This window comes from Megachile rotundata, chromosome 12 (assembly GCF_050947335.1).
Source record: "Megachile rotundata isolate GNS110a chromosome 12, iyMegRotu1, whole genome shotgun sequence".
Taxonomy (NCBI): domain Eukaryota; kingdom Metazoa; phylum Arthropoda; class Insecta; order Hymenoptera; family Megachilidae; genus Megachile; species Megachile rotundata.
In genome coordinates this window covers 10016712-10041689 of record NC_134994.1, presented here as the reverse complement: position 1 = coordinate 10041689, position 24978 = coordinate 10016712, and the positions used below count along the sequence as shown (strand labels likewise).

Below are 24978 nucleotides of genomic sequence, written 5' to 3'. Positions count from 1 at the left end.
CTGAACGTGAATCTGCAGTTTTTTGATACAATTATTAATTAGTTGAACAATATTGAAATATAAAGCACTTAGCGTAACCTAACCAATGAGATGAAACAATAAACTGACCTCAAAATTTCAAAAGAGACCTCAAAGTGTTCCAAATAAGACCTCAAAATGTTCCAAAAGTATATATTCAAGATCTGAAGACACCAGAAGAAGATATACCTACAATTCCTATATATTTTTCGATCATCTTGGTACAATTCGATTGTTTTCCCGATTCGTCTTGAAATTAATAATCGATTGTCCCTTGGGGCCACGAATGTGTACCTTGGTATTTCGACTAGCTGAATGGAGTGGAGGCCGCAAGCTTAGCTAACGCCCCTTTAAACGCGTTAACTGATGTTTGCCAACTAGTTAAACGGTTGATATTTGCTCGCCTGGTCCTTGAAACGTATTCGTACGTATATATGTATATCGCGAACGCGCCAAACGATAATCACGAGTCATGGTAACGACGTGCAAATGAACTTGTCCCCTCTAGCCGGAAATGAAACGACGAAGAATTAACTGGTCCACGTAATGCGTTCATATCCGCGACCCCATCCGCGTGATTGGCTTCTCGCGCCGCGATTCAATTGCGCGCGAACCTTGCCCACTGCTAGCACAGTCATTCGATGATCCATCTCCTCTGATATCGATTTTACGATCGATCTTGGCTGATCGATCAGTTTGAATCATGTGAAGTAACTTTGTGGGAGAGAATTTTGAGAAGGAAGAAATTTGCTTTATTGATAGTTTGAAGATGTTTGAAGATTCACATTATGATGCAAGTTGTTGGATTTTCTGGGTAGCTATATTTATTACTGTAGCTTTCGTAGTCTCAGGTTTTGAAATTTCAAGGTTCATAAATCTCTGAACCCCCAAATTACTGAATCTTCGAACTCCTACATTACCGAATTTCTAAACCCCCAAATTTCCAAATCTTCAAATTTCCGAAGCCCCAAATTTCCATTTCCCCAAATTTCCATCTCCCCAAATTCCCATTTCCCGAATTCCCAAGTCCCCCAACTCCCATCTCCCCAAATTTCCATCTCCCCAAATTTCCATCTCCCCAAATTCCCATTTTCCGAATTCCCAAGTCCCCCAACTCCCATCTCCCCAAATTTCCCAAATCCCCAAATTTCCATCTCCCGAATTCCCAAGCCCCCCAACTCCCATCTCCCCAAATTTCCCAAATTCCCAAGTTTCCCAAATCCCCAAATTTCCACCCCCCAAACTTTCTAAATCCCCAAACGCAAAAATCTCTCTCTCACCCTTTATTCCTCCTCCAACGACCCTGAACCATGTTCTCTCAATATAACATATTCTCCCCGATCAGCAAAATCCTTCCGAACCAATAAAAGTCCGTAATCGAAGTTCGTTGTTCCTCGAAGGAATATCAGAGAGTGCAACGCGTCGCATTCATTGCCCTCGATAAATTTATTGCCGCCTGATAGCGTGCATGCGGCGCTCACATTAATGGCTCACCACTGCGGAACATTGCGACATTCAATGGTTTACAGTGGCTCCGTATATTCGAATCGCGCGAATGCAGATTCGGGACGATCCGGGATCGCCTGAAACAACCCCTCGTCGGACCCTTTTGTCCGCGACACGAAATTTATGAAGCGCGAACCGTTGTTGCCTCGGTGGAGTTACGAGCCTGCTCGTTGACTGGGATCATCTTTAATTAATGCAAGGAAGCTGCGGAATCTTATACTCTGACGTGATATTGCTTGTAATATTCTTTGGAATTATTGTCGTAGTACATATTACATATTTGCAAGGTTGTACATTTTTTTTTTATTTCATTAAAACTGCGTTTCGAATATTCTGCGAACGTTAGTGCTTTTGGACACTGTATTATTTCAAGGTTTTGAAGGACTAGTAGGTTGAAAGATTTATAGATTGAAATTATGGATGAAAAGATTGAAAGAGCTGGGTCAAGGTTTTGAAGACTCAGAGGTCCACAATCGCAGTATTCTGAAGTCTCAGAGACCCACAGTCGCAGTGTACTGAAGTCTCAGAGACTCACACTCGCAGTGTACTGAAATCTCAAAGGCTCAAAATCACAGTGTCCATAAGTCTCAGAGACCCACACTCGCAGTGTACTGATGTCTCAGAGACCCACACTCGCAGTGTACTGAAATTTCAAAGATCAAAAATCACGGTGTCCAGAAGTCGCAGAGACCCACACTCGCAGTGTACTGAAGTCTCAGAGACCCACACTCGCAGTGTACCGAAATCTCAAAGTCCCAAAATCACAGTGTCCAGAACTCTCAGAGATCCAAAATCGCAGTGTCCACAATTCTCAGAGCCCCACAGCCTCAGTGTACCAAAATCTCCACAAATCCAAAAATAAAAGAATCCCCAGCGCGCCAAATGTACAAAGTCCCACAATCCCACGATACCCTAGAAAATCCATCAAGTAGATCATCTCAATCATCTATTATTTAAAAAAATTTCGTCCAACTCGCGTCACATTAATTTTCCCTAACAAGCTGCGGCCCTCGTAGGCTCTCGCAAACTCCGTATTACCTTTGTTTCTTTTCACCGTGTATCCACGTAGTCGAGGTAGCAATTACAGGTTCTTTGAGAAACCGAGTTAGCAAGTATTCGTTAGCCGGTGGTGTGCAAATGGCGGCGTTTTAAGGTTCGAAGCGTTAGGAAAGGCATTCGTCCGGGTAGCTTTCTAACTTGGTCGGATTATTTCGACGTCGTTAAATGTTGCCGCGTGGCGAGAATTAATTCCGGAAGGAAAAACGCCGGAAGCTCGTTCGCGAAACAGCTCGAGAGGATGATTATTTGCAATTCGTGGGCAGCGGGTAGTAAATCAGGGGACTGTTTACCGGAGGACCTTTTCGCGAAGGTGTTCGCACGGGAAGTCGAAACGAACGTGCTCGTTATACGAGTGGTGTTTCGTGTCTCATGTTTATTCCTGTCATTGTTTCCTTTTATTCCATTCCATATCCTTTCCTTCGTCGATTTCGTGTCACGTCGTTTACTTCCATGCATTGACACGTAACGTTTGTCGAACGGATTTCGATTCCTCTTGTCGAACGGTTTTCGAACGATGCAAATGCGTGCGAAACGTGCTATTTTCGACTGCTGGAAATTATTTTTCCCTGTTATACACTCTGCACGCGTTATGTCGTTTCAGTGAATCGGGTTTTTTCGGCGTTGTTTTATTGCGAAGACCGTTCGACGCTTCTGTTTATTCTATATTGTTCTGGTCATTAGTCAAACTTTCGCGTCTCGAGCGATAATCGATACCTAAACAATTCATATATTTCTACAAAAGTACTCCCTCCTTTTTAATTTTTATTTCGCAATCGATTTTAATCCACATAAAAAACTACGGAGTGGGAAGTTTGTTTTAGGAAGTGGATTGAAAAAAGTAAATTTGGAAAACTTTATTGTATGAGCATAATAAAATACAACACAATACATTCACAAATCATGCATGTATTTCAGGGTGATCTATAATTAGTATAAAAGAAAGCAGGAATATTTCGTAGAATTTATTTTCATGTTACAATAATAATTTCAGGAAAGCCTCTGCTGCAAAGTAGTAAAAAATATTTGTTTTTTAGAATAACGTTTATGTTGATTATGGATAAATGTGATTAATGTGTTCGTGTCACTATCGCTTCCATTTTTATTGCTCGAAACTATACTATCGCAATAATTGCTTCTATAAAAGACAGGGACGGAATTATTAATGGTAGCATACCTATACATTATTTTCAGGGACGCCTAATGCAATGAACAACACGTATAATGATAAACGCGTGATAATATGACGCGTCATGTTATGCGAAATACTGCCAAATGTTTAGCAACTTCTCGAGTTCCAATATACAACGTAAAATGCTTCAAAGCTTCGAAACATGAACCCAAAGTCCCCCGATTGGTTCCGACACAAAATTGAAGCTAGAAAACTTGAGAGGCAACAGCGTTTTTTTCGACAATTCCAACCTGTACTTGCTCAACAAGGAAGATATACAAGACTTCATCTGAAGCTTGGCCAGTTTTACTCCGGCGCATATCCTTGGACCCTGTCCAAAGGGAAGGAAAATCAATTTTTCTGTAGGCTGGTTATCTCTGAATCGTTCCGGATCAAAAACGTCCGGATCAGACCAGTATTCCGGGTCCACTTGTAGTCCATGGTTGGATATAACGATTTCTACGCCAGGGTCCACATGCAACACCAGCCCGTCCGATCCTCGCAGCTCGCACCTCTGCGTGCAGACTCTGGTTAAGAAGCCTATGGCAGGATAGCACCTTTGCGACTCGCTGATCACTTGATCCATGTACGTCATCTCCTTCAGAGCCTCGAACGTTATGACCCCGTCGTGTTTCTCTAATTTGGACATCACTTCCTCTCTCACTTTTTCCTGAATGTCTGGATGCGATGCCAGGTGGAAACCGATGAAACTCAGAGTGATACTGGACGTTTCGTAGCCGTCCATGTAGATGGAAAGCGCTTCGGAGGCAATCGTCTCTTCGTCGAACTTTCCGTTTGCCGCCAATTCGTAGTCGATTATCGATTGCAAAAAGTCCTTCCTAGGAACCGATTCACTTTTTCTAGTAATGAGAGTCTGTCTGACGACGTCCCTGAAGAATTTGTCCACCTTTTTCGGCACGAGTCTCAATTTTAAAATGTCGTTGAGTCTCGGAGCGAACACCACCGTGTTCTCCAGCACCATTTTGAAGCCCGACTTGAATAGCAGGTCCCCGATCCGATCGAAAGCATCGGGATGCGATTCGTCCTCGAAACAGAAGCCCTCCACGCCTATACCGGCGTTCGCCACCACCTCGCCGGTGAATTTCGAGAAGAACCATTTCAGTTCGATTTCGCATTCGTTCTTTCGTATTCGCCGGTCGAGGAAGTCCTCCATCTTCTTGCACACGCCGTTCACCACACCGGACAGCATTTTCAGCTTCACGTTGGTGAACGCGCTCACTAAACGCTTCCTCGAGTTCGACCATACTTCACCGGTGGAGAAGAACGGGTTCGTTGACAAAAGTGGATCTTTATCCGGATGGATTCTCACGCCGGTGTCTTGGAAACTGGAAAAGTTTTTCTGCAACACGATCTTCGACAAATGTGGGTCGCGAATCAGCAACACTGGGGTGGTCATCTTGTAGAATCCGACCATACTGACGTCCTTGTTCTCGGTGTACATCTCGCGTATTAACTCGGAGACATTCACCTTAAAAGTAAACACAGGTAACATGTGACCCAGGAACGGAATGACTCCTTTGGCTGTTGGAATTCCTCGTCTCTTCCAGTAGCTGTACGCCTTTACCACGTAGACCACTAGTAGAACTACTACAACCACCAAAAGCTTCAGAAAAGTAGAAGCCATGATTCTTGGATTTGAGGCTTAGAGGTTTGATACTACTCTTAAGGATTACCGAACATTCGAGCTTATATAGACTTTTGCGCATGAGCACATAGTATGCGATAACTTTAGAAATGCGTTATTACCGATATGGTACACATTAATATTTATGAGAATGAATGAGGAAAATTCAACTACGTACTTGTTCGACATTTTACTTCCATACTAAACGAAGATATGTTTAATTGGTCAGATTGGTGGTCTGTAGATAAATAAATAATTATACCTGGATATAAATGACCGAGTTCTGCTTTTATTTTTTAACTCTTTTGCTGTCTGACATTTTTTTACACGACAAGTAACGAGACAAATCGTTGTATAAAAATGACCGATCTCATCGCAATTACGGCTTCTCGGTTTTCATTATCGCCCCAAGACGATCCGCGATAGCGACGTTTTAACAGCTTTGGATATCTCCCATTACTGCAAGAGACACGAGAACGATTTCTCCAAGGATATACACCTCCTGCAGAGAAGACGAGCACTTAGAGGCGAAGAGGAAAGTTTGATAAACTGATTTTTCCTTAATACGGAGTTACTCGAACCCGACAAAGTCGTTCGTCTTTTCTCGTCCGCCAATATCGCGACTCGTAAATCACGAAACGAACTTTGCTTCACGACGATTCGTTTACGAGACCCGAGCATATATTTCGATACCGTTGCCCCGTTCTTTAGAGCGCTAATATTTAGCCAGACCAAACGTTATCGTACTAAGGTTCAATTTATGGTCGGCATCGTTTACGCGAATATCTTTCTATCACGGTTAGCAAAAGTGCAAAGTTTACGCCGTTTCGAAAGTTTCGCGGTTGAACGCCGTATAAAGTTTTGATAGCTTGTTTGTATTTCTTGATGTACATATTTATACATGGTAATTGTTGCGGTGAAATTCTGTTTGTGAGGGCTATTGAAAAACTTTCGGCTGGGAATGACAGTGTTATGGAAGGACAGTTTTAGGCTGAGGTGCGTTTGTTGAATCGTGGAGGACAAGCTGGGAAGTTATGACTTAGAGAGGTGATGTTTTGTAAGGATTTTGAGTCGAATTGAGTTTGAAAGGAATCGAGTTAAACTTATGTTGGATTCTGTGCTGTCGAATTCAGTCGCGTCAAATTTGGATAACTATGAAGTCAATTACAGCAAATTCAATCGCGTCAAAATTCAGTCATGTCGAATTCCACTTGTCTCGAATTTACGTCACATCGAATTACATCGAATCGCCTGCAATTTAGATCGAATTTGAATAACGTCGAATTGCGTCAAATTCAATCTTGTCGAATTTAAATCACATCAGTTGCATTCAATCGCAATCGAATCACATTAATTCAAGATTGAACGTTTGAATTAATTTCTATCGAATTCCTTTCATCATCAACCTTGATAATTTACATAGAAATACCTTGCATAGCAAGATGAGGTTTAGATCTAGCAAGTTTCTGATGCTTTCTTTAATACTAATTTACATATAACTACTGTAACAAGCAAGTTTGCCCAGAACTTACAATTCTACAATTCTAACAAATCACATCTCATTATTCCAAGGCAGAACACAAAGAGTAACAGTTCAATTCCACGAACTAAGAAAAATTTCAAGTCGGTGAAACTAAAGAGAAAATCTCAAGTATGCCAAACTCATTTGTTTGCCATAGAAGTTGCACATACCCATTTCTTCTTAAGCAGATTCATCTCGCGTACGAATTTCGGTCTTCTTCACGGTTCATAACACAGGCAGTTTCTGTACGCTCGACTTGGCTCGCGTCTATCGATAATGGTATACGCGAAGGGCCATCGTTGGCCCGTTCAAATGTCGAAGTTCACTTGGCCATTGTGTTGTTAAGCTGAATTCGCACACACACCTGGGCCAAGACGGCGCATAACGTAGTTTGTTGACGGTAAATGAACGTTGGTCCCTTCGCCTTGAATTTGCCTCTCCTACATCCAGAAATTACGATCTGCTACGACGTCTTAATTAACGCCTTGCAAGATTATTAACTTTTCGTGTTTCATTCTTGTCTGTCGTAAATTTTGGGTTCTGGTTCATTTTAATTTGTCGATTTTAGGTATTTTTATTCTGTGTAGTGCTTTATTTGGCTGTGTAGTATTTTCATTTGATATGTATAGCATTTTCATTTATTCTGTGTAGTATTTTTTTATATATGGCATTTTAATTTGTTTTGTGTAGCATTTTAATTTGTTCCGTGTATAATTTTCATTTGTTTCGTGTGTTATTTTCGTTCGAGTAAATATAATAATTTTGAGGTCCGGACATATTTTAGAGATAGTATCAACTGAAGTGCTGATAAGAGATAATATCGTTGAACGTTTATAATGACAGCATAAATAGATAAATATGTAAAATACGAAAATTGTTTTGAGTTCTAGTATTACTCCACAAAATGACGATGTCACATGAACTTGAATGTGTGAAAATGTAAACCATTCCAGGTGTCAGTTTTGACACTTATTCTTTTGGTGAACGTCACATTTTAGCTATTTATAGCGATGATTAGTGGTGTGACCTTGTTGAAGGCTAATTCTGTACATCAACGTTAAATAAGGAGCACTGTGTCCGCATACATAAGCATACTGCACCACTGTGTACATGTACACAAGCATATTGTACACCACAGTACATGTACACAAGTACAAGGTGTCTCACAACTCGTGCAACTCTCGGAAAGGGGTGGTAGAGGTCGTAATTCTGAATAAAATTTTCCTTTGCAAAAATCGGGTTTGAAGCTTCGTTTTTGAATTATTAAGCAAAAACACGGACCAATCAAAGCGTGAGGATTACGCCCAGTCGGCCATTATGCTCGAAGGCGTCGCTCTCGCGACTGCGCGCCGTGATTGGCGCCGAATCCTCGCGCTCTGATTGGTCCGTGTTTTTCTTTAATAACTCGAAAACGAAGCTTCAAACCCCATTTTTGCAAAGGGAAATCTTGCTTAGAATCGCGCCCTCTACCACCCCTTTCCAGGAGCTACACGAGTTGTGAGACACCCTGTATACTTCTCACCACTGTAACACATTAAGTGCATTTCTTGCAATATGTAACAGTAAATATTAAATTTGTGCTTGCGACTGTAAAAATAACTTTATAAACCTAGTGTTGAGGGTCTTGAGGACAAAGAGCATAAATTGAGCAACTATTTCTTCGTACAAAATATTGAACCGTTGGCAGTGGAAACGGGAAACAGAGAATCGATTGTTGGCTCGGCTAAATCGCGTTATTATACGTTACTGACCACGAAAACAGGCTCCCTGATTTATCTTGGCCGTGCTCCGGCCTTTTGTCTTTCTAAATGGTCGTTCCGAAGTGAATTCCCTGAAAGGGTTGGTCGGAGTGCAGCGAATGGCGAGGATGAGATAGCCAAGTTCTCGCTTGTTCGGATACTTTATATCGAAGAAAAGGTAGAGCAATCGTTCTTTGTCTTCTAATTTAAGTTGTCGTGCAAACTTTATTCCCGGAGAACAATCCAGCTTGTTGTTCTGCTTTTGAAATATTTTTAGAAACGCTCTTTGGTACAAAGCGATTACTTTAATAATTCGAAGTAGCGAAAGTTGTGAATACGTTTGGATTCTCTGGGGAAAATTGTGGCATCGATCGAGTTCTACAAATTAGTTTGCGAGTTGATAGGTGAACTGGATGATATATGAGTTATGAGACTGTTATTGAGATACTCTGTTTGAGGATTTCTGGATTAGGTGGAATTTGAGGAGTTCGGGACGTGTTTGGAGGATTTGAGATTTTGGGGATGCGAGGTGTACTGATATTGACAATTAGAGACTGGTACTTTTGGAATTTAGGGTTTCAGAATTTTTTAAGAGAAGGAAAGAGAAATAGGGATTCGAAAGATGGAAATTTAGTTGTCTGCAAAATTGGGAAAATAGGAGTTCAAGAATTTCAAAATTTGCAAACGTAAAAATATAAAATATGAGGCTTGTAAAACTTGAGTATCTGAGAATTTAAAAATCTGTAAATAATTTCAGAAACTCTTGAAATTTATACAATTTTTAAAAAAGTTTCCAAATGTAGAAGCATCTCATCATTAATTTGGTAAACTCGAAAAATAATTAAAGCAGTCATTTATAAGTATAAACTATGCACGCGTCGGTGATTCGGTATCACGGAAGCCATAATTAGAACGAAACTCGTGCTCCGTTTGCCGGAACGATGAATTTCTCGGCGAAAGATGATTATTAGCAGCAAAGAAGGCTTAACGAAGACACCGTTAATAAGCTTGTTAGCGATGCGACCGAAAGACGCGAGCACCGCGATAGTTAGCCTTATATAGAGTCAATGGATGTCATTATTTCGTGTGCTTTCTCGCGGGTAACTTTGATGAATAGTTGCGAGTAGCCGACGTCAACGCTGCAAACTTCTGGCTGGTATTTATTTAAAGACCACGCGTGACCGAACACGTTGAAAAGGAAACTCGAATGTCAGCGATGAAGTTTAAACGCGATATTCTCACTTGTACGAACAATTTCGACCGTTTCTAAGCGCCGCAACGGATATTCTATTTCACCTCTTTGTTGGAAAGATCACAAGTTTGAAAAGGTCAAACTTTTTAATGGCGGAGTTTTGAGGTTGTGGATTTGGAAGGATGGGAAGTTGGGAATTTTGAGATGTTTAGATGGAGAATTGGTGGGTTGCTTAATTAGTAGATCACTGAATATGTGGATTTAGATGTACCTGAATTACCGAATCCACATATGTGAATACATGTATGAATACGTAGGTCTTCATATACATAGGTCTCCAAATATGTTAAATGAATATGTTAAATTCAGATGTATTTGGATTATTGAACACACATGTATGAATACATGTACGAATACGTAGGTCTTCATATACATAGGTCTCCAAATATGTTAAATGAATATGTTAGATTCAGATGTATTTGGATTATTGAACCCACATGTATGAATACATGTACGAATACGTAGGTCTTCATGTACATAGGTCTCCAAATATGTTAAATGAATATGTTAAATTCAGATGTATTTGGATTATTGAACCCACATGTATGAATACATGTACGAATACGTAGGTCTTCATGTACATAGGTCTCCAAATATGTTAAATGAACATGTTCGATTCAGATGTATTTGGATTATTGAACACACATGTATGAATACATGTACGAATACGTAGGTCTTCATATACATAGGTCTCTAAATATCTACATACATCCATGAACACCTAGATCCCTGAATGCTTAGGTCTCCAGATTCCTAGATCTCCAAATACTTAGATCCCTAAATCCTTGCATCCATGAGTACCTAGAAGCTTGTATACCTAGGAGCCTAAATTCCTGGATCCCCAAATACTTAGGTCCCCAAATACCTACATTTCCAAATATTTCTAAACCCCCAAATACCAACGTCTCTGAATACCTAGATCCCTAAATACCTACACTTCCAAATACCTACATCTCCCAATATCTCTAACCCCCAAATACTAACGTCCCCAAATACCTACGTCTCCAAATATCTAGGTACCCAAATACCTAGGTCCCCAAATACCTAGATCCGTGAATCCCAAAACCCCAAATATCTACATCTCCCAATATCTCTAACCCCCAAATACTAACGTCCCCAAATACTAACGTCCCCAAATACCTACGTCTCCAAATATCTAGGTCCCCAAATACCTAGATCCCAGAATCCCAAAACCCCAAAACCCCAAATTCCCACATCCCCAAACCTCGCAACCTCCACATCACTGCACCCTCCAATTTCTACATTTCCAACTCCTTAAACCTCAAACCTAAACCCCCTAATTTCTACCAAATAGCACCCTTGCTATCAAACCTCCAAATTAATTCGACCGAACCCTTTCTGTTCCAGCTGGAGCCGCTTCTGAGGAAACTATCCAAAGGACCAGTTCTGCACACACTCGCCACTCTATCACGAAGGGTAAGCAACCACGCAAGAACCGTGTTGAAACTTAGTGCACCAAGCATTCGGCCATTCTCTTCTCAGTCACTAATCCTTTATTTCTCGTCGACTGCACGCGTTAGCAGACATACATCGTCGATTACGTTGTGCATGATCGTGCGGGAAGAAACGCGAAGATTTTTTCGTAGACTCGCATGTAAGCGGTAAGGTGTTTCGTTTTATTTCCCCGGTCCGAAAGCTTCTCGCAAATATTTTCTGTCGCAGCCAGGCTGCGAGCAAACTGCCAGAGAATCCTTTCTCGTTGATCAGTGGCTGTAAATTCGTGAACAAAGGGGGAACGTTCGTTCCAGATACCCGGGAGAGACCGGCGTAAACTTTCGTTGTTTTTATTTCGCGTTGAATTAAAAAGGAGAACGGAAAATTTGAACCGCCGAGAGGATGGATGTTTCAGTTGTCACAAAAGTGGTACGATCTCTTTTGGAATTCACGAGCGAACGTTTTTCAAGGTCGTCCCCTTTGTGCCTTCTCGAATTAATTCGCTAAACGGGACTTCCACGGGGTCGAAAGTGGAACGAGTAAAAATTCAATAAACGTTCCAATATCGCGGGACACGGGAATCGTGATTTTCGAAATCGATATCGCAGATTCGAGGCACGGGTTTATCTGACCGGTGACACACAACGATTACAGTATCTGCACACGTTGTGACGCGACGAATGGATTTAATAGTGCTTTAATTCCGTCATCGAGTCCGGATCTCTTGCATGCCCGGGGAGCCGGATGTTTAATCAACCGTGAGAGATGCATCCATGAAATTGATAATAACGGGGGCATTTGTCTGGAAGGATAATGAAAAATCGTTGAGCCTTGAAAAATCCGTTTTCATCGGGAACCTTGAGGAATCTGCTCCAAATGTGTACTCGCGCGAGTTTCCATTTGAATGTGAACCCGATAGATCGCGATAAAAGTGCTTTTAATTGGAACGTACACGATTAAACGTATATAGTTGGCGAATAAAGCGAAAACGCAGAGAGATTTCTCTGCTAACAATTCAGTTGAAAGGGTTATAGTACTTCTCCATTGTTTTCTGCACTTTGCGCTCGCAAGTGGGTATTTTCGAACTCGACGATCGGTTTCCTCATTCGTTTATATTTTCCTACTAAATTTACACAGCACGATTTTTATTATTTCGCTGTTTCGTGTTTGAATTTCGACCATGAATGATAAAAATAAAAAGTTATAGCCTTCGCTTTATACGAGTTCGATAACGTTAAACGTTTGTTATTTTCTTTATTCCGGGATTTACTCGATATTGTCAGTGATTACATTAAATTTCCTTGAAGATAAGTGGGTAAAAACTAAAGGTTGATAACGTAATTAGAGCCGGGTAGGTCTCGCGTTAAATACGGGGATAATTACCAAGTGTCGGGACCAGAAACAGAAACAAAGTCGTGGATCGTTGCGAAACCTCGTTCGCTCGTTAAATATTAGTAGAACACTCCTACGTGGCGTTAGGATGAGAAACCAGGACAATTTCGATCGTCACAGCCAGACTCCGTTGTGGTTCTATTAAAATGGAATACGAGCCACTCGACGCATTGCGTTTGTATCGCGACACGATGAAACTGCATTCAACCCTGCTCCTGGTAAATAGAAACAACTCAACACTAATTCAAATCTACGCTAACAGCGTTGAGTGTCATAGGAATTACTGGCGACTGCTGATTTTGTTGAATTTACTACGTTTACAAGTTTCCGACATTTTAGTTTAAAATAATTTTATGTACACGCGTTGGATTTATGCACGATGGATACCTGCACGCTAAATTACTGCGCGGTAGATGACTGCTCGTTAGATTTGTACGCGTTAGATAACTGCTCGTCAGATATCTGCACACTATTCTCCATGGATATTATTTACTATGCGTTTAATTTACTATGCATTAAATTTATGACGCGTTACATTTGCTGTACGTTGACTTTACCGTACGTTGATTTCATTGGGTCTAAATTTGCAAATCTGAGCCAATATATTATTAACAATCTTCTACTGCTATTGCTGTACTTGTGACAGTATAGCAACCCTCCATAAAATGTAACAAGTTTCAGGATATTACGAATAAAATTTATACAAAATATGTTCCCGATGAAACTTTTTCACGTCACGTTGAGAAATGTAAAAGTGTAGGTCGATCGCATGAAAGTTGCGACAAGCCTGTTTAGGTCGTTCCTATTTCCACGCTGGCAAGGTCGCAAAAAAAGAAGAAAGAAAACAAAAAGAGAACCGTCTAGCGAACAGTACGTTGAAAAATCTGTCAGTAGACACAGCCAAGGGACTGTGTTAATCTTCCAGCGTTAGGAAGTGGGTCGGAAAACAATAGGAATCTGTTCTCCCCATCTACCTTGAGCGCACCGTTCTTACTATTTTTCTGTCCTCGCGGCGCTTCTCGAGTCGGCTGCTCTCCACTTCAACCACCCTTCTTCTCTATCCTTGCTCCTTCAGCTACTCTTCTGGCTCATCGGTACAATATTCACGGTGCTCCTCGTATAATGCATAACGGCAAGTGGCGTTCGCTTTTCCGCAAGGACGTCAACGAACCATCGATCGTGTCTCGAACAGATTGCACGTCACGACAATCATGGATTACCTCGATATAACGTACCACTACTTAATTCGTGCCGATATGCGTTACTGTTTCATGTATCGCGATATAAAGCCTCGATGTTTCAAGTATCGCGATATAACACCCTACTGATTCAAGTATTACTGCTTTACGCAGAGCGATATAGCACGTTGCGAATATAATGGCCAGGGATTTAATGAGTGGTGTATTTATCCCGCAGATATTTAACGCGTTGCAAATTCTACACATCGAAAGTTTAATATGTACTAATTCAACGTGACAAATTTTACGAACTGTGGATTTAATATGTAGAAATTCAGTGCGTTGCTGTCCACAGAAATTTAACGCATACTTATACAACGTGTAGATATCCAATGCGTAGGAATCTAATGCGCCGAGAGTTCCATGCAAAGAAATCTAACGCACTGAAAATTCTACGCGTAGAAATCTAAAACTCCGCAAATTCTACGCGTAGAAATCTAGCGCGTAGATATCCAACGCGTAGATACCCAACGCGTTGAAAGTTCCACGCAAAGAAATCTACCATGCTGGAAATTTTACGCGTAGAAATCTAATGCATAGATATCCAACGCGTCGATATCCCACGCGTAGATATCCAACGCGTCGATATCCCATGCGTAGTAATTCCACGCGTAGATATTCCACGCATAGCTATCCCACGCGTAGATATCTCACGCGCAGATATCCCACGCGTAGATATCCAACGCGTAGTAATTCCACGCGTAGATATTCGACGCGTAGCTATCCCACGCGTAGATATCCAACGCGTAGTAATTCCACGCGTAGATATTCGACGCGTAGCTATCCAGCGCGTAGCTATCCCACGCGTAGATATCCAACGCGTCGATATCCCACGCGTAGTAATTCCACGCGTCGATATCCCACGCGTCGATATCCCACGCGCAGTAATTCCACGCGTAGATATCTCACGCGCAGATATCCCACGCGTAGATATCCAACGCGTAGTAATTCCACGCGTAGATATTCGACGCGTAGCTATCCAGCGCGTAGCTATCCCACGCGTAGATACCCAACGCGTCGATATCCCACGCGTAGTAATTCCACGCGTCGATATCCCACGCGTAGCTATCCAGCGCGTAGCTATCCCACGCGTAGATATCCAACGCGTAGATACCCAACGCGTAGAAATCTAGCGCGCCAAGAATTCCACGCAAAAGAATCTAACGCTCTGAAAATTTTACGCGTAGAAATCTAAAATTCCACAAATTCCATGCGTAGAAATCTAACGCGTAGATACCCAACGCGTAGAAATCTAACCCTTGAACCCATCAGTAGTCAATATATCACCCAACACCAGCAACCCAAAATTATGACCCAAATCTTTTGTCCACCCCGAATTTGTCTAATTTAGAAGACCCAGTTTTTTGCTCAATTTGCATTTCCCCAAAGGAGAGATATTGTTGTAGTTCTATGCACAGCTAGAGAAAAGCAGAAAAAAGCTTTTATATCCACGCATGGATGTTCCAGCTTCTGAAGATCCAAGATACACCGAGACTACGTTGTTTCATGGAACGGTTGCGTCGCATTGTAAAGCAGCGATCCAGCAAGGCGTATTTCTATTGGCAACAACAATGCCTCGCTATACGAACGTTCAATCGGCTGAGCGCTCTTTGTCGTTTCTTTTCCGTGAAAGAAGAGCGTGTCTTTCTGTCGCTCGGTTACAGAACACACCTTCTATCCGTTGCTGTTCATTATTCACGCTATCTGCAATTGGTTTTCGCGCTTCGATATTGAATACATTTAAATCCGACACAGATACGCCGTATCTTGCCTCAGTATCTTTTCTCCAAAAATATGTTTGCCTTTCATGCTCGAAATAATTGGTTTTCACGATTTTTGTCGCTATTTTGGGGCTCGACTATTGACTTGTACTACTTAATTATTCAGTAGCTCGAATAACATTCATGGCACGTCTTTCTTTTAAAATACGTGGGATGTTCATGCGTTCACATTGAAACGCAAGATAAACAGTCGCGTAATTTGTATACCGCAACTGTACACGATGTGTATATTGCGAACTTTGATGTATACGTAAATGTCCGCAGACTATTAATAGTTTGTTTTGATGATGTACATTGTGGTGTCGAACAGATTAGAAGCATGATTCCTAGCGATATCACTTTGTATTCTTAAAATCATATTTTGATTGCATGAAAAGTTACAAGGTCTGAAAGTATCTAACGGGAGATTAAACGGAACAGGTTCGAATCTCATCAAAAGTTTCCGTTTTCGTAAAGATTAGTTGGATCGATTAATAAGTTGGCAATCAAACATTGCGGTCTGTATCCATCGAGCGGATTGAAAGCTTTCAGCGGAGTTTTCCCGAGTGCAGAGTAACGTTCTTACGGAGATAAGGGACCGGTTCAGAAATGGTTGGAAATGATCTCTCGATCCACAATTGGGTTCCTTCACGGTAAAATTTCAATTCCGGCGTCGGCTTAACGGAAGCGGATGAAAATGCTGGATTTCCATTGTTTTCCGGCTCACTTCCAGGCGACGGAAGATTAACAGAACCGACGTGTGTACATCCAGCGCCGAGGGCCTCTCGACGTTTCCGCGGAAAGCGGGACCCATTGTGGCTCCCAGACCGCTGTAATTTAAAATCATCGTCCAAAGATATTTCTCCCGGAAAAAGGAATTTTTTTCCTCTCGTAACCATTTTCGAGAGGTCGCGAAATTAGGCTACGAAAAAAGACAACTAGACCAGAAACTGGAGCGTCAATATTAATTACGCGGCTTAATGCTCGGCCACGTTTTTCAATAGTCCCTGTTTTCTTTTTTTCTTAATTTGCAAACGTTTGCAGTGACAACCCCAACTGAATTTTATATCCGTAACGTCGCAAACGCTTTCAACACGTTTTCCTTTCTCTCGAACACGTTTCTCTCTTCTCCGTCTCTCTTCATCCCTCGTTCGATTTCGCATCCGCATTGCTAATGAAACGTCCAATTACCATCAACGGTTGCCACCAGGCGGTCCACGGCTCCCCTTTCGCTCTCTCGCACTTTTTCTTCGTTCCTGACATTTACAGTCACCAGCCGGAAACAACATCGGCAGCTACAGACCCCTCGTTCGCTGGAAACCACCGGCTTCCGAGTACTCTCGTTCTTTATGCTTCTTCGTTTCTGATCGACGAGGTCATGAATGCGAACGCGGCAACTTATCGGAGCGCAGGAAGCTGGGTTTCGAAATTTAGGGCTACGGAAAATCACGTAAATTGAATATTTTAGGGGTAGAAAATTCGACGTTTGAAAATGTGGAAATTTCAGTCCAGTGATCCTTCAAGTTTGAGAATTTAAAAATTGCAGTCCACTGATCCTTCAAGTTTGAGAATTTAAAAATTGCAGTCCACTAATTCTTCAAGTTTGACAATTTAAAAATTGCTGTCCACTAATCCTTCAAGTTTGAGAATTTAAAAATTGCAGTCCAGTGATCCTTCAATTTTGAGAATTTAAAAATTGCAATCCACTGATCCTTCAAGTTTGAGAATTTAAAAATTGCAGTCCAGTGATGCTTCAAGTTTGAGAATTTAAAAATTGCAGTCCAGTGATGCTTCAAGTTTGAGAATTTAAAAATTGCAGTCCAGTGATGCTTCAAGTTTGAGAATTTAAAAATTGCAGTCCAGTGATCCTTCAAGTTTGAGAATTTAAAAATTGCAGTCCACTAATTCTTCAAGTTTGAGAATTTAAAAATTGCTGTCCACTGATCCTTCAAGTTTGACAATTTAAAAATTGCAGTCCAATGATCCCTCAAGTTTAAAAATTAAAAAATTGAAAAATTCAACAAAGTAACCCACCATAAAAAAATAAGAAAACTTCGAGACATGCAAATCTGAGAATAAATTGCTTCATGATCTATGTATTTGACATATCCTGAATATCGACAAGGCAACAAAAGTAAATTACGTGAGCAGCAATTAAGCTAAATATATAAAGGGTCCATATAATCGATAGTCAGATGAAATTCCAGTCCATGTGTGGAATTCTGCATGGAAATTGATATGGCATTTAATTCGATGCATAATTAACACGTTACTTCATAAGTAACTTTGAATTTAATTTTCAAACAAAGCCTTTTATCCACTGAAAAAAATGATATTTAAAAGAGTGGTCGAAAATGAAATTTAAATTGGCGCTGTTTCGGTAGTCCATTGTCCAAGGATTAATTAAGAGAGGAATTTTGTTTTAATTTTAGTAAAAAAAACGGGAGATCTGTGGGGTGGAACAAACGTAGGATTATCTTTGAGTTTTTATAATTAAACTCTCTGTACCAATTTAAAAAAATAAAAATATTGTTCAGCTTGCGTAATCCACAAATAAATAACGGTGGATTAAAAATTTATTTGAAGAAAAATTGCAACATGAAAGTGAAGCATATTTTGTTTACGAGTGGAACAAGTGTTTACGATTCGTCGATAACAGAACACTTCATTATTAACAGAATGCAATATTTCGCAGAGTTGCAGAATGATTACCTCTCATATTATTATAACAAACATGAACTCGTCAGAGTTTATTACAATTACCCAAGTATTAACGACCGTAAAAATATACGATTCCAAGATTTATTGTGTCCTCTTCAGGAATAAATGGACCTGCACTTAGGTTAAGTACACGAGTCCTGATCAGATAAAGATTAACGATCGTCAAATATTTGAATTAGCACAAATAAATTTCAGTCAGCAAATGAATCATTCGTGAAGCTGTTTTCGGTAAATGGTATCGCAATACAGGATAGATTTAAACTATTGATAGGTCTCCAACATCCACTTGCGAGTACGTGAATTGTTAGCGGGCATCAATCGCGTTCCAATGCCTATTCGTGGTCGTTTTCCAATTATCAATTATCGTGGACGATGATCGCGACATTCCATGCTGTCGTGCTTTTTCCCTCGCGACATTCGCAATCAGCGGGCGGAAGCATCGCCGTCGAATGAAACGCTCCTCCTGTTTGCTGAAAGCGAATTCGACGAGTGTCACCAGATGTCGAAAATAAGCGGAGCGGCTCGCAATTAACAGCAGCCGTTTGCAGATCGTGTCGTTAGCGCGAAAATACGATACCTCGTCGACGGCTCGTTTTTACGACACGGCTTTCAACTTTATTTCGCTGCCTTGATATATTGCCAATTTCGACCGTTTGCTCCATGGCGATATTACAAGAGGATGTACATACGGTTTCAACTTCAATCTATTGTGTATTTTTCAATTTACATAAAAACCGAGAATAAGTGTTTTAGTAACTATACTACTTGTGAGACACCCTTTTTTAGTTCGCATGAAAACTCTATTGGATGTAATAGTTTCTCTTCATTTAATCAGTGTGACATGTAATGTAATATAATAATCGTAATTGTTCAAATAAAACCATAATTTATTACTGTAATTATTAATTTAGCAGTTAGACAATCAGTGTCCAGTATTAATAAAAATTCTGACCTCAAAAAATATTCAAAATTGTTTTGCAAATTGAAATTCATTGGACTCTAATTAAACCCGTGCATAATTAATTATCGAAAGTAACAGGTGGAAAATTCAACGCCACAGTACGCAACTGTAATTATTCGGTATACTGACATTGTCCAGTTTCAATTTTCCGCTAACTAGTCCACGAACTAATTATAATACATTTTGAAGGAAAATATATCTTAAAATTGGATATATTCGTCAGCCGATGGCTAATTAAATGCAAAGATTCTGTAGGAACAAACCTTCGAATTTATATTCCGCAGAGCAAACGATGCATTGGTTCGCCCAGATTGGAGGTGACGATGCCTCTCCCGATTCATCAGGTAATATTTAGCTTGGTAAACAAGTGACGGTGTGCTTTGGCAAATTCGTCGCGATATTTACACAGAATTGCATTCCGCCGTGTGACGAGTGCGTATTAATATAGTAATCTCCCGTCGAAATTGGAAATCATGCTCTACTTATGCGTGTGTTTGCTCGACGAATCGATTGTGATCACGTTTGAAAATTAACAAAAAGAGGAATCAGACTACTTAACCCAGAAAAATATCTTCGCGCTTATACCGTATATATCAAGCTTTCGCGAGGGAAGAAAAATCGAGCTCCACTCGGTACCCGAGCTTTTTGAAACACCGCTCTATGTGATGCAGGCTTTAAAGCAATAAATCGAGCGTTTCCGTGTGTCCTATTTTTAATAATCGCATTAGCCTTCGAGCGACTGAAACGCGTTGATATCGCGGAAAAGCGGTGACCTTCTTTTTCAGGATGTAACAGAGAAGAATTTATTTCCCTTCTGTTTCTTCCCAACCGTAAAAAATACCGTCGACACCCTGACTCATGAAAATTATCTTAGATCGAATCGATCTTAACTGTTTCATTAATTTTCATCTAAGAACTTGGACCTTTGTTCAAAATTTTACGCGATAACTGCATGACGCATGACTGATTGTTTTTGTGAGTTTATGTATGCTAAGGATGTGTGGGTACTTTGGTTGAAATCGAGTAAGATTTATTTCAGTACAAGTCTGGGAAATTCAGAGTTTTGAGAAGTTTGGATAGGTTCAGATATGAAAACTTGAAAGTACCTGAAGATTCTCAGGTTGCCAAGTTTCTAAGCAGTCGTGTAAGTCTAAACATTCACCCATTCACACACTCAAATCTGAACAGCCATACACAACATACTCAACTTCAAACAATTATTCATAGACCAAATCGAAATCCTCAAATTGTCAAGTTCCTAAACTTCCTAAACATCCTCAAAGTTTCGTATCATAAAACAAGTGATGTGCTTAAAAGGTACCCAGCTCGATCTCAACTAAAACCCAAAGTGGACATCCACACATCCGTAGAGTACCTGCGCTTCCGAGATGCATCGATGTTGGCTGCATGTTCTTCGCATTGTGTCTGTCCATATGCGAGTTGTGCTCGTAATATATTCCGAATCTCACGTGCGTACGCACATATTCTCGCTTTCTTCTCGACAGATGTGAAGCGCCGCCAAAGTCCCTACGACGAGGACTCCCTCGACGGCGATCATCCATCCGAGAACGAAGGTATCATTCGAAGGTTTTCAACGGTCGAGACTAATTATTCCCTCGTTTCCCCATTATTTAAATAACATCAAGTATTTCGTATTTTAAAGACATTCTGTAACTGCGGAATTTCGATTTTTGAAATCGCCGGATATCCGAGGGAACGATTAACGCTTAGCAATAAAGAAAATGGCGCTCGCGGAGCGGGAAAAGCTAATCGATGTCCGCGGTTGTTCTCAGGACGCGAGTCGGCGGGAGCGAAAGACGTGGACAGGGCGAGGCTCGTCCGTGAGAGACAGAACGAGGAACGACAACGGAAATTGGAGGAGCTGAGACAGCAGGCTTTGGCCGCGCAACGCTTCCGGGAGCAACGGGAAGAAGAACGCCGACGGCGCATCGACGAGCTCAGATCGCGTGACAACGACAGGTTCGTGGTTTCATTTTATTCTACGCTAATGGAAATTACGACACGAGTTTTTACGCTTCGTCGGTACAGCACGCGAGAATAAGCAATTCCCGAATCGCTCTGTCTTGCTTTCTCGCCCCTTAATCGTCTAATGACAGGTTTCTTACAATTTTAAGAACGCGGTCTTACTTTTTACTTTTCGTGATTGCCTTCTTTATACACGAGCTTAATTAATCCTTTCTCTTTGTAATATGGACATGTAGTACTTTCAGATAGGAGTCATAGTTTTTATTAGAAACAAGCCTTCTGATTTTGTCATTAAATTTTAAGTTTCATATTTGCTGAATTTGAGACTTCAACACCTTGTAAAAGTATTATCATTGAGCTATAATTTGTTAAAAAAAATATGACGAGTAAGTTAAAGCACACCCATCAAAGACGTCATCAGCAATGCATTCTATCTTCACCACATAAAAAATCACCCTAAAAATAATTCTCACCCTCAAATCCATTATACAATATTTATAAGTAAAGGTGAACACTGCATTTAACGTAATTAGGTAAAGTTTTCATAGCCTTCATACATCATAAAAATTCTGTAATTGAAGTTACCTTGCAAAGTAAATGATTACCAGTAATAACAGTAATATCAAATCGATGAATTAACCTTTGCCTCTGAAACGGGGTTACATTTTACATATTCAAACGAGGGTTTAAGTGCAGTACACCTCTGAGAGCGTGTCTTTTTTTCGAGCTCTGACACGCGAATTTAAAACGACACGGAACACAACATTGATGTGTTTAAACGCTCTTTACAAGATTACCTGCTCTACGAGGTTATAAGTTGACCTGGTTAATATGATGCCGGGCTAAACTGTTTCGCCACCGCAGAGAAGCCCGGGAAATTACCGCGACACCTGCATAAAATTCGCCCTCTGCAGAATCGCTTTTACCGTTCGCAAAATATCGGCTTAAGAAGGCACTGATGTTTGGGTACTTCAGTTCATATATGTTCGAGTGGAGAGAGAAAAAGTTAGGAAGAGATAACACAGTAGAATATTCATAAACACGTGTAATGTGATCGTTAATTCTTATTACAGCTTACAAATGATGCAGAATGTAGCTCAATATTAGAACCCCAAGATCCTTGGGAACCCATAGACCCCCAAGTCCTTAGGTCACTGAGTCTCTAATTGTCCAAATTCCTAAACCTCCAAATCTCTGGACTCCTGAATTCTTATATTTCTAAATCATCAGATGTCCAAATCTACACGTTGTAATTTCACGCGTTAGTAATTCCACGCGTCATAGTTCCACGCATCATAATTCCACGCGTTGTAATTCCACGCGTTATTAATTCCCCGCGTTGTAATTCCACGCGTTGTAATTCCATGCGTTATTAATTCCACGCGTCGTAGTTCCACGTATCATAATTCCACGCGTTGTAATTCCACACGTTATTAATTCCACGCGTTGTAATTCCACGCGTTGTAATTCCACGCGTTATTAATTCCACGCGTTGTAATTCCACGCGTTGTAATTCCACGCGTTATTAATTCCACGCGTTATTAATTCCACGCGTCGTAGTTCCACGCGTTGTAATTCCACACGTTATTAATTCCACACGTTATTAATTCCACGCGCTATTAATTCCACGCGTCGTAGTTCCACGCGTTGTAATTCCACGCGTTATTAATTCCTTGCGTCGTAATTCCACGCGTTATTAATTCCTTGCGTCGTAATTCCCCGCGCTGTAATACCATGCGCTGTACTTCTACGCGCTGTAATTTCACGCGTTGTAATTCCACGCGTTATTAATTCCTCGCGTCGTAATTCCACGCGTTATTAATTCCTTGCGTCGTAATTCCATGCGCCGTAATTCCCCGCGCTGTAATACCATGCGCCGTACTTCTACGCGCTGTAATTCCACGCGCCGTACTTCTATACGCTGTAATTCCGAGCACCGTAATTCCACGCGTCGTGGTTCCCCGCGTCATACTTCCACGCGTTACAAATCCTGAATCTCTAGATCTCCCTACACCCCGAAACTCCTCTACACCCCCAAATGCGTACATTCTCCACCTCCAACCTCGAATCCCTCTATCTTTATATTCGTAATCTTACTGTGTCCCTATATGTCTACCGCCATATCCCCGCGAAGAATTTGCCATGATTGCCTGACAGTTCCCTGTTCCATTGCAGACGAAACCAAGTGGAAGAAAGGAAACGGTTGATATGCGAGGCAGAAAGAGAAAGACGGGAGGCCATCCTCCGCAAGAACCAGGAGAGAGAGGCACGCATAGAGGCGAAGAAGAGGAGCGAGAGGTCGCACATCGTGTTCGCGTTCGGAAGTTCTACCCCGAGGATGTTGGAGCCAGCTGATACCGGTGGTTCCACTTTCTGGGGAACACGCAAAGCTACGTCCACCACCAACGTTATGATGTTCTCGGCTGCTCAGCCGTTAACCAGGAGGTCCTCCGAAAGAGAGCTCGACGGAAGCAAGAAACGAGCCACATCCGCCGGTGGCCTCGACCGGAAATCTGGCGAAGGTTAGTCGAGACTGTTACAGATTTATGGAACGATGCGGTCGATTTCGGGTTACTCGCGAATGTAAGTGCAGGGCGACCAGTGTCGTGATGGTGCAAAGACTTCAAACTATATTTTTTTACATTTGCAACTTTACTATATTTGTATGATAACTTTACATTTGATGAGTTAAGTGATCAGTAAACTCTCTGTTTAAGTTAAGTGATTAATATAACTCTCTGTTTGAGAAGTACACATATCATGTACCTCTTCTTAGTTATTTATATCAATTGTTAATTGTTTTGAAATTCAACACCCAATGACTTTTTCTTGCTGACAAAACGTGTGTCAATGATATTGACATACCTGCGTGACTTCGCACGTATCTTCAAGGTCACACCGAGTAATTCTCACGCGGCCCTAATCACATTGACGTGTTAATATGTCGTTAAGGTCATTCTCCCTATCCTTCAAACTACTTTATAGTCGTGCTGGATTATAGCCCGTCATTTGCACCATTGGTCACAAATCGCCGCAAAAACGGTCTCGTGTAAAAAATCATTAGCGAATCGTGTCGTTGGTGTGAGACTATTATTTCACGTTGTCATCCGAAGATGATTGGAACGCGCAACGAGGGCCGCTTTATTTTTCTCACTGCGTTCTTTCCACACAGCGCTTTTAGTGCTATAGTTACGCAATGGATGCGCTGCAGTGGGTAACGCATGGATGCACAACGTTCCAGACAGAGATTTACACAAAATGGCGAACGAGATACCGATATTTTCGTACGTTGCTTGGACGCTGTTTTTCAGTTTAGTTTTTATTGATCGCGATCAAAGGAAAAAGAGTAAATGGAATCGCAGGTTGCTCATTGTGAGACGTTGTTGACCATTGAATTGTGTCTCCACTTTTAGATTTAACCATTTTTACTTGATGTCATATTTATTATTGTTACTTCTAGTCTGATTATACCTTGTAATATTTTATTTGTTTGAATCGACTGAATAAATGAACGAAACTTTCATAATGAAAATTAATAGTAGATGTCATCAATGAA

At 41.0% G+C, this 24978-nt stretch overlaps 2 protein-coding genes across 32 annotated transcripts in view; one reads left to right on the top strand and one right to left on the bottom strand.

Annotated features, from left to right (window-relative positions):
- Positions 1-24978, top strand: part of LOC100883133 (uncharacterized) — a 219695-nt gene that overhangs the window by 180244 nt on the left and 14473 nt on the right. For 15 of the 31 annotated variants that reach the window (XM_076538074.1, XM_076538075.1, XM_076538076.1 and 12 more), the window contains 5 exons: positions 11278-11346; positions 19721-19780; positions 20942-21010; positions 21230-21416; positions 23580-23944. In XM_076538074.1, coding sequence (XP_076394189.1) covers positions 11278-11346; positions 19721-19780; positions 20942-21010; positions 21230-21416; positions 23580-23944 — 750 coding nt within the window. The remainder of the gene's footprint in view (positions 1-11277; positions 11347-19720; positions 19781-20941; positions 21011-21229; positions 21417-23579; positions 23945-24978) is intronic. The other 16 variants (XM_076538080.1, XM_076538081.1, XM_076538069.1 and 13 more) reach the window with 4 other exon arrangements.
- LOC105662184 (cytochrome P450 9e2-like) lies at positions 3423-5411 on the bottom strand. Its single transcript, XM_076538101.1, has one exon. It carries the CDS (start codon positions 5394-5396, stop codon positions 3900-3902), a length of 1497 nt encoding a protein of 498 aa, XP_076394216.1. The 5' UTR covers positions 5397-5411; the 3' UTR covers positions 3423-3899.

Coding starts and splice junctions, on each gene's coding strand:
- LOC105662184 (XM_076538101.1), bottom strand. CDS start 5,396: ATGGCTTCTACTTTTCTGAAGCTTTTGGTGGTTGTAGTAGTTCTACTA.